The following is a 14,376-nucleotide window of genomic DNA, read 5'->3' on the forward strand; positions in this document are numbered from 1 at the left end:
TTTAAAATAAAAGAACTGACAACACTTACCTGTCCACATAAAAGCAAAGGACATAATTATACACTCAGACATCAAAATACAGCTGAAAGACTAAGTTCCTTCAATAAGTTAAGACCTATTGTTATTTCATACTTCTACTGTTCATGAATGAGCAGGTTTAATCACAGCACACAGCAACATCTAACTCATCCACACAACTACAGGCATGTTCCCAGGTGTACGTCATACCTCTTGTAAACAATGAAGAATAATTCATTGTGAATTATCCAAATTCTTATTATTTCTAAAGGAATTTAAAAAACAGGAAAAGAACATGGGTCTTATAGATGAGTGACTACAAATGCAGTAAGTAAAAGTGCTTTGACATATAAATGAAAAACAGAACTGCTTTCCAAGCCTCATTCTAAAGCCCCACCTAGTTTTACAATTCAAGAGTAATTATCATTTTCCAGTTTAATCATCATCAGAAAACCTAACTCATGTACCAGCTTGTGCGTATTCCTACGGTAAGTACCCAACATAGCAAGTTAGATACAGTCAGTGGGCTTTAGATCTTATAATCTGCACCAGACAAAAAGCCTATTAGATGAATTTATGTCTTAGGAAAAATGGTTAAGTAATTATATCAAAATATAGCTGTACATAATGTAAAGTGCACAACATCCTTTTACTAATTTCGTATGGCATTCTTCTGGCACACTGTACTCTCCGAAGAAGGTCACAACAGCATCTCTCAAACCACTGGCTCTTATGGAACCTTGAAGTTCTACTACAAGAAATAGACTCTTATTCTCCTTGTAGATCTGGATGGGCTTTTGATGTGCTTTAACCAATAGAATATAATGGAAATGGACGTGCAATTTTTGAGGCTAAGTCATAAAGCAACACACACCTTCCATTCTGAAAAGGAGACATTTCCTTTTGAAACTGAGATACCAGATAAGATGACAGACCACCCCAAAGCCGCCATGCTATAAGGAAGCCAAGCCACGTGGAAAAAATGCAGAGAGGCACACCCATCAGCAGTCTTGGTCTTGCAATACTTGCAAATAATGGGTTTTCAGATGATTCTAGTCTCCAGCCTTGAGAATGTGTCAATTGAGGCCCCATATTTCATGAAGCAGAGACAAACCTCTTTCAGCTTTGCCCTTTCTAAATTCCTGATCCATAAACTTATAAGTAAAATTAAAAGCTGGCCCAGTGTGCCAAGTTTTGGAGCAATGCATTACACAACACGTTATGCTGTCCTTACTCTCCTAAACCCAAAAGCCATATGAAACCTCCTCCACTGTTCAGCAAGAAAGATGTGCCTTCAATCTTTCCAAGATTAACCCACCACATCCAAAAATCACTCATTTCATTCTGTGCTTCTCGGCTCTTCAAGAATCTCAAATATCTTTTTATTTCCTCAAATATCTTCTCTTCTGCCTAGAAACTTGCTCAGGTACCCTTTCTGAGGTATACTTTCTCCTGCCCATATCTGACCTCAACCCCTACAAGCAACAGTCCTCTCTCTCAATTTAACTGCTAAATTTCACCAAAGAATCTGTTATGCTCGCTCTAGTGCGTCCTTACCTTGACCTATCATTGGGCCCAACTAATGGTTCCCTATGGACCCCAGCCCAAGTAATTCATTGACTCTTAGCCTTCATCTTCCTGAAACTGTGGCTTAACTGAATACTGCTATTATTAAATCCTTCCTTCTTGAAAATACTCTTTTATGCCTCAGTATTGGAAAGAACACCACCATCTTACTGTGCTGGCAATACAGGAAAAATTACTATTTCCCTAGGGAAGTATTTTGGTAGCCTGATGAGATAGGTCACAGTGAATATGGACGGTATAGTAAACAGAGCTAAGCAGGCTGCTGACAGGATCAACACAAGGAAAATAGGTGAAATTATTTTACTTAGCATAATAGGACAAAAAAGAGTATAGTCAAGATGCTAAGAAATTATAATCAAAGAACTAAAACTTCTTTAAAAAAAACCAAATACAAGGTCACATAACACAAAAAGAAGAAAAGCAAGTTTTTAGAAGTTCAATGGTCAAAAATAATATGAAGGACACAATATTTTAAAAATAATAAATACAAATGGACTGTCTTATGAATAATCAAATGAGTAAAATAAAAACAAAGAGATTACTGGAGATATCATTTAAAGACAATAGTGCTAAGTGGAGGCACACTGATGTACATCTGGTTCAGTTCAGTTCAGTCGCATCCAACTCTTTGAGACCCCATGAATCACAGCATGCCAGGCCTCCCTGTCCATCACCAACTCCCAGAGTTCACTCAGACTCACGTCCATCCAGTGATGCCATCCAGCCATCTCATCCTCTGTCGTCCCCTTCCCCTCCTGCCCCTAATCCCTCCCAGCATGAGTCAACTCTTCGCATGAGGTGGCCAAAGTACTAGAGTTTCAGCTTTAGCATCATTCCTTCCAAAGAAATCCCAGGCTGATCTCCTTCAGAATGGACTGGTTGGATCTCCTTGCAGTCCAAGGGACTCTCAAGAGTCTTCTCCAACACCACAGTTCAAAAGCATCAATTCTTCGGTGCTCAGCCTTCTTTACAGTCCAACTCTCACATCCATACATGACCACTGGAAAAACCATAGCCTTGACTAGACGGACCTTTGTTGGCAAAGTAATGTCTCTGCTTTTCAATATGCTATCTAGGTTGGTCATAACTTTCCTTCCAAGGAGTAAGCGTCTTTTAATTTCATGGCTGCAGTCACCATCTGCAGTGATTTTGGAGCCCCAAAAAATAAAGTGTGACACTGTTTCCACATCTATTTCCCATGAAGTGATGGGACCAGATGCCATGATCTTCGTTTTCTGAATGTTGAAAGTTCAACATTTAAGCCAACTTTTTCACTCCTCTTCACTTCCATCAAGAGGCTTTTTAGTTCCTCTTCACTTTCTGCTATAAGGGTGGTGTCATCTGCATATCTGAGGTTATTGATATTTCTCCCAGCAATCTTGATTCCAGCTTGTGCTTCTTCCAGCCCAGCATTTCTCATGATGTACTCTGCATAGAAGTTAAATAAGCAGGGTGACAATATACAGCCTTGACGTACTCCTTTTCCTATTTGGAACCAGTCTGTGGTTCCATGTCCAGTTCTAACTGTTGCTTCCTGACCTGCATATAGGTTTCTCAAGAGGCAGATCAGGTGGTCTGGTATTCCCATCTCTTTCAGAATTTTCCACAGTTTATTGTGATCCACACAGTCAAAGGCTTTGGCATAGTCAATAAAGCAGAAATAGATGTTTTTCTGGAACTCTCTTGCTTTTTCCATGATCCAGCGGATGTTGGCAATTTGATCTCTGGTTCCTCTGCCTTTTCTAAAACCAGCTTGAACATCTGAAAGTTCACGGTTCATGTACTGCTGAAGCCTGGCTTGCAGAATTTTGAACATTAGTTTACTAGCGTGTGAGATGAGTGCAATTGTGCAGTAGTTTGAGCATTCTTTGGCATTCCCTTTCTTTGGGATTGGAATGAAAACAGACCTTTTCCAGTCCTGTGGCCACTGCTGAGTTTTCCAAATTTGCTGGCATAGTGAGTGCAGCACTTTCACAGCATCATCTTCCAGTATTTGAAATAGCTCAACTGGAATGCCATCACCTCCACTAGCTTTGTTTGTAGTGATGCTTTCTAAGGCCCACTTGACTTCACATTCCAGGATGTCTGGCTCTAGGTCAGTGATCACACTATCGTGATTATCTGGGTCATGAACATCTTTTTTGACTAGTTCTTCTGTGTATTCTTGCCACCTCTTCTTAATATCTTCTGCTTCTGTTAGGTCCATACCATTTCTGTCCTTTATCGAGCCCATCTTTGCATGAAATGTTCCCTTGGTATCTCTAATTTTCTTGAAGAGATCCCTAGTCTTTCCCATTCTGTTGTTTTTCTCTATTTCTTTGCATTGATTGCTGAGGAAGGCTTTCTTATCTCTTCTTGTTATTCTTTGGAACTCTGCATTCAAATGCTTATATCTTTCCTTTTCTCCTTTGCTTTTCGCTTCTCTTCTTTTCACAGCTGTTTGTAAGGTCTCCTCAGACAGCCATTTTGCTTTTTTGCATTTCTTTTCCATGGGAATGGTCTTGATCCCTGTCTCCTGAACAATGTTAGGAACCTCCGTCCATAGTTCATCAGGCACTCTATCTATCAGATCTAGTCCCTTAAATCTATTTCTGACTTCCACTGTATAATCTTAAGGGATTTGATTTAGGTCATACCTGAATGGTCTAGTGGTTTTCCCTACTTTCTGGCAATAAGGAGTTCATGATCTGAGCCACAGTCAGCTCCTGGTCTTGTTTTTGTTGACTGTATAGAGCTTCTCCATCAGAATACATCCTGTGAAATGTCAGACTGGATGAATCACAAGCTGGAATCAAAACTGCTGGGAGAATTATCAACCGCCTAAGATATGCAGAAGATACCATTCTAATGGCAGAAAGCAAAGAGGAACTAAGGAGCCTCTAGATAAAGGTGAAAGATAGTGAAAAAGCTGGCTTACAACTTAACATTCAAAAAAGATCATAGCATCCAGTCCCTCCATGGGGAGATAGTGGAAACAGTGACAGATTTTCTTTTCTGGGGCTCCAAGATCACTGCAGACAGTGACTGCAGCCATGAAATTAAAAGACACTTGGTCCTCAGAAGGAAAGCTATGCCAAACCTAGACAGCATATTAAAAATCAGAGACATCACATTGCCAACAAAGGTCCAGCTAGTCAAAGCTATGGTTTTTCCAGTAGTCATGTATGGATGTGAGGGTTGGACTATAAAGAAGGCTGAGCACCAAGAATTGATGCTTTTGAATTGTGGTGCTGGAGAAGACTCTTGAGAGTCCCTTGGACTGCAAGGAAATCGAACCAGTCAATCCTAAAAGAAATCAACCCTGAATATTCGCTGGAAGTACTCATAATGAAGTTTCAATACTTTGGCCACCTGATGTGAAGAGATGGCTCATTGGAAAAGACCTTGATGTTGGGAAAGACTGAGGGCAGGAGAAGTGGGTGACAGAGTTTTAGATGGCTGGATACTATCACCATCAATGGACCTGAGTTTCAGCAAACTCCGAGAGATAGTGAAGGACAGGGAAGCCTGGTGTGCTGCAGCCCATGGGGTCGCAAAGAGTTGGACATGACTTAGCAACTAAATAACAACAACAGAAACACAGTCCCTTTTTATCCTAGTTTCAGATGGAAAACAAAAGAGAAAATATAGACAACAATGACGTATTATAAACTTCAGTACTGCTAAGAGACAAGATCTTAACCGTTCCTATCACAAAAAGAAGTAAAATGATAATTATGTGATATGACAGAGGTGTTAGTCGCTCAGTCATGTCTCTTTGCAACGCCATAGACTGTAGCCCTCCAGGCTCCTCTGTCCGTGGACTTTCCCAGCCAAGAATACTGGAGTGGGTTGCCATTCCCTTCTCCAGGGGATCTTCCCAACCCAGGGATCGAACCTGGGTCTCCCACGTTGCAGCCAAATTCTTTACCATCTGAGCCACCAGGGAAGTTCATGACAGAGGAATAGTAGTAATCATTTTGCAATATGTAAACCTATCAAATAAACACCTTATCCTACACAATGTACACCTTAAAACTTACACAACATATCAATTATATCTCAGTAAAAATAAATTTTAAGAAAGAGAAAAACTTGCCCCCTTACCAGGTTCTGTTTGTAAACATATTTAGAATTATACCTTAGATACCACATAAGAATCAAACATGTGGGTCCACCTAGGAAATCATTGAACAGCTCCTAAAGAGTCAAACTAGGAGAAATGATTGGTAAGAATGCTTCAGTTTGAAGCTGCACAAAGGAAGGGATTTTGTGCTCCAGTGAGCCCATAAAGGGGTGGGGGAGGACGGGACACAGAAGGAGTAGAAGTGAAGCCATCTCATGGACTATGGGCCCTTTCTGAACCAGCCTGCAGGCTGCTGGAGAGCTGGGCTGTGGGACGGCTGAGCTGCGGGATAGCTGCAGGACCCACGAAGGGCAGGTGCAGGGGCACAGGCATGCGGGCATCCAGGCTGGGCACTCTCACTGCCTGCCCCACACAGTCCTGTTCTGGTACTGAGTACACAGACCATAGCACCTCACAGAGGGTGCTGGCAGCACCACAGGAACCAGGAGTGGCAAATATTGCAACAAACCACGTGCTAACTCCTCTTCTGGGACAAATGGATCCAGAGGGGCAGACCATGCAGTGGGCCGACACATGGGAACAAGGGCCACTGACATGTACAAAATGCAAGCGAGCCCTCATCTATATCCAAGAATGAAATTTTCATTGAGATTAACAGCTGTACCTTCAGAGCTCCCCAATCTGCCCCACGTCGAGGGGAACAGAACCCTTTAGTTGCTCTCCTGCCTGCCTGACTGCCCTGTTCTCCCACTTGTTCTTTCTCCTCTTGGCCCCACAGAATCTCTCAAAGGCTTCTCTCTGAACAGCTTATCTACATCTTTTTTATTCATTTAATACTCCTTATACCATTTGTTTCCCTATGAAATCTATAATATTTGTGTAAGGTTCAGAATCATTCACAAGAGCACCCTCACGCCTGACAGAACGTGCAGGGTCGAGGGGTCCCCAAAATCACCCTCACTACTGGCACCAGGTGCAGCTTTGGAGGGTCCCAACACCATGCTCAGTTCCAGGAATTAGCAGTATGTGGCAAGAACTCACCAAAGACACTAAGGGCAGTTATACTTGTGGTTACAATTTATTACAGCAGAGGGGTTACAAATCAATGTCAGTCGAGGAAAGAGACACCGAGGGCAGAATCAAGGAGGGTCTCAAATTCAGAGCTTCTAAGCGTCCTCTCCCAATACGCAGTGTCGGTGTTAATGACACACGACAATGTACACCTAGTATTGCCAACCAGAGAATGTCACCCAAGTCTTAGGGTCTGGAATTTTCATTAGGGATCTGCTATGCAGACATTATGGAAACTGTTGGACATTGCTGCCCTCTATGTCCAATAGTTTATCAATGATAAAGATGCTATCTCTGTAATGCTCTGCTTTTATCTTCTATTTTATATACCTTTTCTCTCTCTCCAAATCAAGTAATTTAAGATTTTAAATTAATCATCCTTAAGTATATACAGCACTTTCCTGGTCAAAATCTGCAATGGTTCCTCACTGCTAAGTTTTTTTTCTGCAAACATTTTTTTTTCTACCTACAAAGAAATATACGCTCAATGCAGAAAACAAATAAAAGACAAAGAAGCTAGAGAGAGAAATCCTACAATCTAGATATACAATTTCCTAATATTTGACAAATGTATATGCCCTAATTAATACAAAGAACAGTTCTCTAAAATTTCAGAAAGTTTTCTGATATAGTCTCCAATTTACGGTCTTTGTCAACTACATACATTGCAATTATTTTCTCCTAATCCGAAGCTGGTAGTTTCATTTTTTATGAAATCCAATTTCTAATTGTTTTAACCTTAACACTTCCTGCATTCTCTCTACAAAATCTCCCCCTACTTCAAGGTTGTGAAGACATCTACTGTTTTCCTTTGTAAGCCTTATGCTTTTCATTTTACTTTTAAATTAATGGGATTCATCATAACCTAATAAAGAGATGTATTTTTTTAAAGTCGACACATTTACTGTAAGATCAGAAACAAGATAAGGATGTCCAGTCCTACCGCTTTTATTCAATTTTGTGTGTGGAGCAATGAAGCAAAGAAAGAAACATAATGAATGCTAAGGAAAAGAAAACTATCTGTGTTGAAATGATAAATGACTGTGCAGAAAATACAAAAAATCTGCACATAGAACGCCAATAGAATTAGCAAACAAATTCAGCAGTTACAGGACACATGGTCAATGACTCAATTACATTTTACACACCATCAAAAAACAACTTCTAATAACAACAGCATTCAAAAAAAGAGAGAGAGAAAACCCAAAATTAAATATGCACAAGACCTCCACGTTGAAAACTTAGGGGAAAAAAAAAAAATCGCTGAAATTAAAGACATAAATAAACATGTTGCCAAGACTATGGCCCCAGAATCATATCCCAGTCCCTCCTCCAAATAGAAACCAATTACTCTTCTTTTTTCCTTTTTAAAAATATTTTTCTAGAAATCAATTACTCTTATCTAAGTTTCAGGGAGAAGCAGCAAAGAGGAAAGAAAAAAAAAAAAAAAAAAGAACTGGTGAGAACCAACAAGCCTCAAGAGGATGGAAGGTGTGGCTTCCAGGAGACCATAGGCCTCATTATACACTCACTGTAATACATTAGCATGCTAAATAACACAACCCTCGGGGCCTTGACAGTTGGTGATTGCCATGATAACCAGAAAAGTGATTTAAACTGCCAAGAGGGCACAACTCAGGGACTTTCTGCCTCTCAGTCTGCCCGTGTGTCTATTCACACATACTGTACTCTTTTCCTCCTAAGAAATACTTTACTTGCCTCACTACTTTCCATCTTTGTGGAAATTCTTCCAAGTAAAGCTGAAAAGCCAGAGCCCTTGTCACTCACCATTAATCCAGTCTAGGATTTGATGTGTTCAACACTGCGACCCAGTCTCAGTCTCTGACTGGGAACCCAAGCCGCTGCAGGCACAGGCCACACAAGATCAAAAGTGTCTTCCTGAGTCTTTTGGCCCTTTTCAGCTCAAAATAAACCACACGCCAAAAAAGACTTTAGGGGTGGTAAGTTATGCTCTTCTGCAATAGATAAGAAGATTCAATGCTAATTTAGAAAGACATCTAAATTAACTGTATAAGCTGAGGCTGAAATTATACATAAATGCAAAGGAACTAGTTAAGTCAAAACCTATTCTGGAAAAGAAGCACAAAGTTGGAGGGCATCCACTACCCAGTTCAAGACTTACTATATAAAGCTACACAAATCAAGGCAGCACAGAGTAGGAGCATGAACAGACCAAAAGTGGAATGGAACAGAAAAGAGTCCATAAATAGACCCTAATACATATGGTAAACTTATTTACAAAGGCACCAGGCAATTCCATAGGGAGAAAGAAAAGTGTTTTTTCAACAGACGGTACTACAACAACTAGACATAAAAGTATAGAAAGAAGCCTCCACACTAACCTCATACCTACTGCTGACATTTTGGTATAGCTATTTCATCCTTAAACACATTTTTAAGAGAGGTGATCACACTACAAGAGTTCTTTTTTTTGGTCCAGCAGCTTGTGGGATCTCATTTCCTGACCAGGGATTAACCTGCACCCTCGGCACTGAAAACACCAGAGAAATGCCCACCCTCAACAACAAAGTTCAATTATTCTTAACTGGAAAGGCCCCCTTTTCATTTTCTATGAAGTCTTTTCTTTTACCTCTAATCAAATACAACCTCATTCCTTTAAAATCCTCACAAATTTTCCTTTTTCCTCCTCTTATAATTAACCACACAAAAAAATACAAAGAAAGGCACTTCAGTAGTTTCTTAGTCTGGTCCATTCAATCACTCCATATTCAGCAGACCACAGATTGTTTTCCCTCTGTATTATTCATGGAACGGGAACCTAGACAGACTCTTCCGTGAAGGAGCTTATATTCTACTAGCGAAGTCTATAAGGCCTTGAACTCCTAGAAAACACAGGCTGTTTCTCATTTACCCTTCCAATCACTGTAGTAAAATACAATACATATAGGAAAGCCTCAGAGAATTCCCTGGTTATGCAACTAAAGCTTAGTGATCAATAAATAGCCACATCATTAGTGATTCACAGCAGCAACAGGTCTGACAGTGCTGGAATCACCTCAGTCTCCGCAAAAGGAATATAATGAAGCCTCATGTAAAAAATTCACAGGCATATTACCTTCCTCATATAGATACGCAGAATCTCTTCTCAAGGCTTCAAGTAAGCCAAATTAAGCCAAGTAGTTTTTAAAAACACAGACTACCATGGTGAATTCAGTATGTATGCAGCGTTAGTGGTTTTAAGGAAAAGAACTGTGAATGAATAAAGTTTATTTTTTACTTTTAAAAACAACAGAAACTAAAGACTACATTTTTGGATGGACCTGGACTTACCAACTGAAGTAAATCACACAGAGAAAGAAAAATATCCTATGATGTCACTTATATAGGGAATCTTAAAAAAGATTAACTTAAGTTAATTAAGTTTAATTAAATCTGTGAAATGGACTCACAGACTTAGAAAATGAACTTATGGAGGAGAAGGGTGAGGGGTTGGGATAGACTGGGAGTTTGGGATTGACAAGTATACACTGCTATATTTAAAACAGACAATCAACAAGGACCTACTGCAAAAAATAAATTAAATAAAAAAGACTATACTTCTGCACAGTTGCGTCTGGAAAACTTAAGGTGGAGCCTTATAGTATCAATTTTAGGAGCTTTATTTGGTGCATTTAACATAAGTGACAATTGCAAAATCCACTTCACCTGTGTAAGTGAAAAATATAGACTGTTAACCTGTTGGCCCTATGAAATTCTGCACTTGATATTTAGGATAGACTCTACCTTCATTACTTCTGTCAGGATGTTCTGCCTTGGCACTCAGTGGCATTCTTTTTCCTCTTCTGCTCATTGTGGTTTAATTCTGAGGACCATACGAGGGTAGAACATATTAAAAATTACAAAAATTTGTATAGGCAAACCATTTCTTTAAGTTGACGCCCAAATATTAAAATGTTATTTTTTGTATCATTTATAATCTTGTCACTGTCCACTTAACCAAGGTTGGTTAGATTTCAGTGAAAATTATCTTCCAGAGTAGTTTTTTAACTGGCATGGGAGGCTAACTTTACTACAATTAGTAGGTATGGTGCAGAGTTTCATACAAATGAGGTGTGCCAACAGTGTGATAATTTAGATGTATTTAAACATAAACAAAAAAGACAAATGCACAAACTTGCTGCATTAGATTACTGCTGCTTCTAGAACCCAGTTTCCTTTACTGATTTCAAAACAAAAGAAAAAATAACAATAAAGCTGTGCCTGAAAAAAAAAAAGACTACACTTTCAATAAAATATTGCAGCTAAATGACACCATTTCTAAGTCAACTTGTGTAATGAATATTGCCTTTTTTCCTTAAAAAACAAGCAAACCTTAAAACTATAAAATAGTCATAAATCACAGATTGTGCAGAGAGAAGACCAATATGAACTTGTAACCAACATTAAATTTTGAGAATTACTAACATTCAACCAGCCTAAACTGTTCACAAATGGACAGTAAAAACACATGGTAAGGAGAGTTTGTATATAAGGAAGCCAGTCCACATTTTCAGCAGGCAACTATTCATATTATTTACCCTATGTTTGGAAGAAGATATTCCCAAATCCCTACTGAAGCTTTCTGAAGCACCGTGGATGATTTTAAGACAACTTAGAGCAGAAATGAAGGATCTATACTCTGATTTGTATGTCCTCCATGGCACGTCAACCTCCTCACTCTGACATGCCTTCTCAGACACACAGGTAACACCAGTACTCTCTTGCCCTTAGTTGAAGCTTAACACCAGAGACAATTTCTTCACCCAACCAAAAACACTTACTGCACAGTAGATGGTTCAAATGCAGTGGGATTAACAAAACATACTGCTCCTGACTATAGGAAATCATTCAGATTGAGGAGAAGGAGATCAGAAACACAAAAATAAATGTATAATCACACATCATGAGTGCTAAGGGGGATGGGGTGGCGTGGGCACTACTATGGGTGATCAAGGGTCCTAAATAAGATGTGTCAGGGATTTGAAGAAGGAATAAGGAAACGACATATTTTAGTACCAAGTCAGGCCACAACTATGTGGAAACCAATGTCTCCAGAAATAATGTTAAGTGACAAACTGCATAACGAATGTGCCAACTTAATCTAAAAATGATTTAGGAGAGCTACAAAACAGGATCTCTGAGGAGGTCAGTCGGTGCAGGCAGCATGATACATCAAAGCAATGTTCCTTCTTTCACCATTTACTAGTCCTTGGAGTACATGTGTGCTCAGAGTTCTGGGGAAATTTTAGAAGATAATGTAGTTCAAAGCAGTAATTCCTCTTTCACAGTAAATCAGTAATTCAGAGTAAAGTGAAGAGAAGGATCACTTCTTGCAGTTATAGCTTTGGAGTTTTGGACAAATGGTATGTGCCCCATGTGAGCCAACTTCAGCTTCAATGTGCAGAAAAAATCACTAAGTGAACTTGTTAAATACTTAAGAGTCCAGGTCCTACTCCCAAGGATTCCAACTCAAGATTCAGAGTCCAGCCTAGGAACATTCTGATGCAGGGGGTACAGGTCACGCTCTGAAAACCCACATTAGACTAAAATCTCCCCAGAGGAGGAAGTTTTGCACTGACAAGGAAGCTGTAAGTTTAAAAAAAATAAATAAACAAAGTGAGCAAGTATTACACAAGGGCCTCCTGGAACTGTTTACTTATAAGCTGACTCCATACCTGACCCCTGTTATCCTCTGAACTTGGAAGTAAAATCCAGAATAAACCACACAGCGTGCTGCTACAGTTACTGCCCCAGACAACTGACCAAAGGTAACCGATAAAAAACAAGGGGAGAAAGAAGCAGTGCTGACCACTGTCTTTGCAAGTCCACCACAAGTAAGGCAGTTAAGACCACTCAGGGGCCAGCATGTAAGTACAGATGGTAATACACACAAGAAGAGGATGACTGAACAAAAAAAGGACTGGCGAAAACAGAATTCGTACTTCAGAACAATCCTCTCTCTAGGTATCAGGTAACATGCCCTGATACACAGAAGCATATTTATCTCATTTTATTCCTCATAAAATCGTAGGTGATAGATACCATTACATATTTTATTATACAGACAGATGATATTATAGGAGAGATGAAGACACTCAAGCCTAGAACAAAGGGATTTGTCCAAGGATACAGAAATGGAGAGCAACAGGGCCAGGTTTTGACCCAAGTTTTGCAGATGCTGAAGTCCATACTCCCCCGGGACTCATGGGCAGGAACATGTTAGCTGTGAAGAAAGGGAAAGAGTCCCAGGCCACAGAGACTGCCAAGCACAATAGAAGGGAGCAATGAATAATGCATTAGCGACATCAGACCTTTAAACAGTGGCTTTTTTGTTAAAACAACGAACACTGCACATGCTCTGAATAAGGAAAGAGCTTTATCTTTACCTTAAGAGGTTAAAAAAAGGTAAAAAGTTAAGATACAAGTTGGTTGGTCATAAATGATTCAGAATTGCAGGAACTTAAAAGCTTACTGCAGCAAAAGGTGGGTGGTGGGATTCCAGGTGACTTTCCACACCATGACCCCCAAAATACTTATAACTCCTATAATGAACAAAAACGTCTTTTGTAAAGAGAGAGAAAAGGTGTGGTGTGTTTTGTTTCTGTTGATGTTTTCTTTTACTTCAGGACTATTAAGAAGTGGCTGGCAGGGCAGAGATTCTCTAAGAATGAAGATGAAGGAAACAAGTGAAGATGTGAAGTGACAGAGGAGAGAGAAGCCACATACACAGACTAAGCAAAACATACCCTTAGACTGTGAAGGGCAGCTCTCTCCTTCCATCTTCCTGAACACATCAGTACACAGCCATTAGATAGTGCCAAGCAACAAAGGATGTCTAAGAACAAGCTAGGTAATAAGGAAAGGGCAGACATGTCCAAAATGGCAGTGATAATGACTGGTGACTCTTACATACAAGGAAGTTGAATAAGTAAATATAATGAGGACAATGACAGCCAAATCTCTTACTGCCAAAGAAAGAAACTACAGATAGGCTAAGGAGAAAAATGAGCTGAATCTTCTGGTATTAAGAGTGGAAATGAGATATAATAAACTCATGGATTTTAATATATCTGTAAATAAAAACAGAAATACAAATCTAAAGGAAGTGTGTGTCTTTAGCTCTGTGCTAAGAGACTGAGAAGCAGGGACACCCAAAAAGTAATAGTCTCATTCTAATGCTCAGATCTTCTTTTCTAAATACTGTTATCTCCAGGGTGCCTTGTGGAGAAAGCTGATTCCAGGCCTGGAGTAGGAAAATTACAAGATGAATACATCTTATTTGAAAATAAGAAAGGATTTAAGAATGAAAGGGACTTTTTCCATCAAGAGAAGGATAAAGAACACATGGCGTCTTATATATATATACACACACACATACACACACAATGGAATACTATACAACCACTAAAATGAATGGAATTTTGCCATTTGTAGAAACATGGACAGACATGGAGGGCATCATGCTAACTGAAATAAGAGAGAGAAAGATAAATACTGTAATGATATCACTTATATGAGAAACTTAAAAAATAAACCAGCAAATTAAAAAAACAAAAGGAAGCTGGCTCATAGATACAGAGAACAAAGTAATGGTTACAGGCTTGGGGTGGAGG

At 39.5% G+C, this 14,376-nt stretch overlaps 1 protein-coding gene across 25 annotated transcripts in view; it reads right to left on the reverse strand.

Annotated features, from left to right (window-relative positions):
* Positions 1 to 14,376, reverse strand: part of SRPK2 (SRSF protein kinase 2) — a 247,474-nt gene that overhangs the window by 61,153 nt on the left and 171,945 nt on the right. For 3 of the 25 annotated variants that reach the window (XM_059885854.1, XM_059885852.1, XM_059885851.1), the window contains one exon: positions 10,508 to 10,586. The exons of the other annotated variants lie outside the window; for them this stretch is intronic. In XM_059885854.1, coding sequence (XP_059741837.1) covers positions 10,508 to 10,574 — 67 coding nt within the window. In that variant the 5' untranslated portion in view covers positions 10,575 to 10,586. The remainder of the gene's footprint in view (positions 1 to 10,507; positions 10,587 to 14,376) is intronic. 25 annotated transcript variants of the gene reach the window in all.

The sequence above is a fragment of the Bos taurus genome, chromosome 4 (assembly GCF_002263795.3).
Source record: "Bos taurus isolate L1 Dominette 01449 registration number 42190680 breed Hereford chromosome 4, ARS-UCD2.0, whole genome shotgun sequence".
NCBI classification, from domain to species: Eukaryota; Metazoa; Chordata; class Mammalia; order Artiodactyla; family Bovidae; genus Bos; species Bos taurus.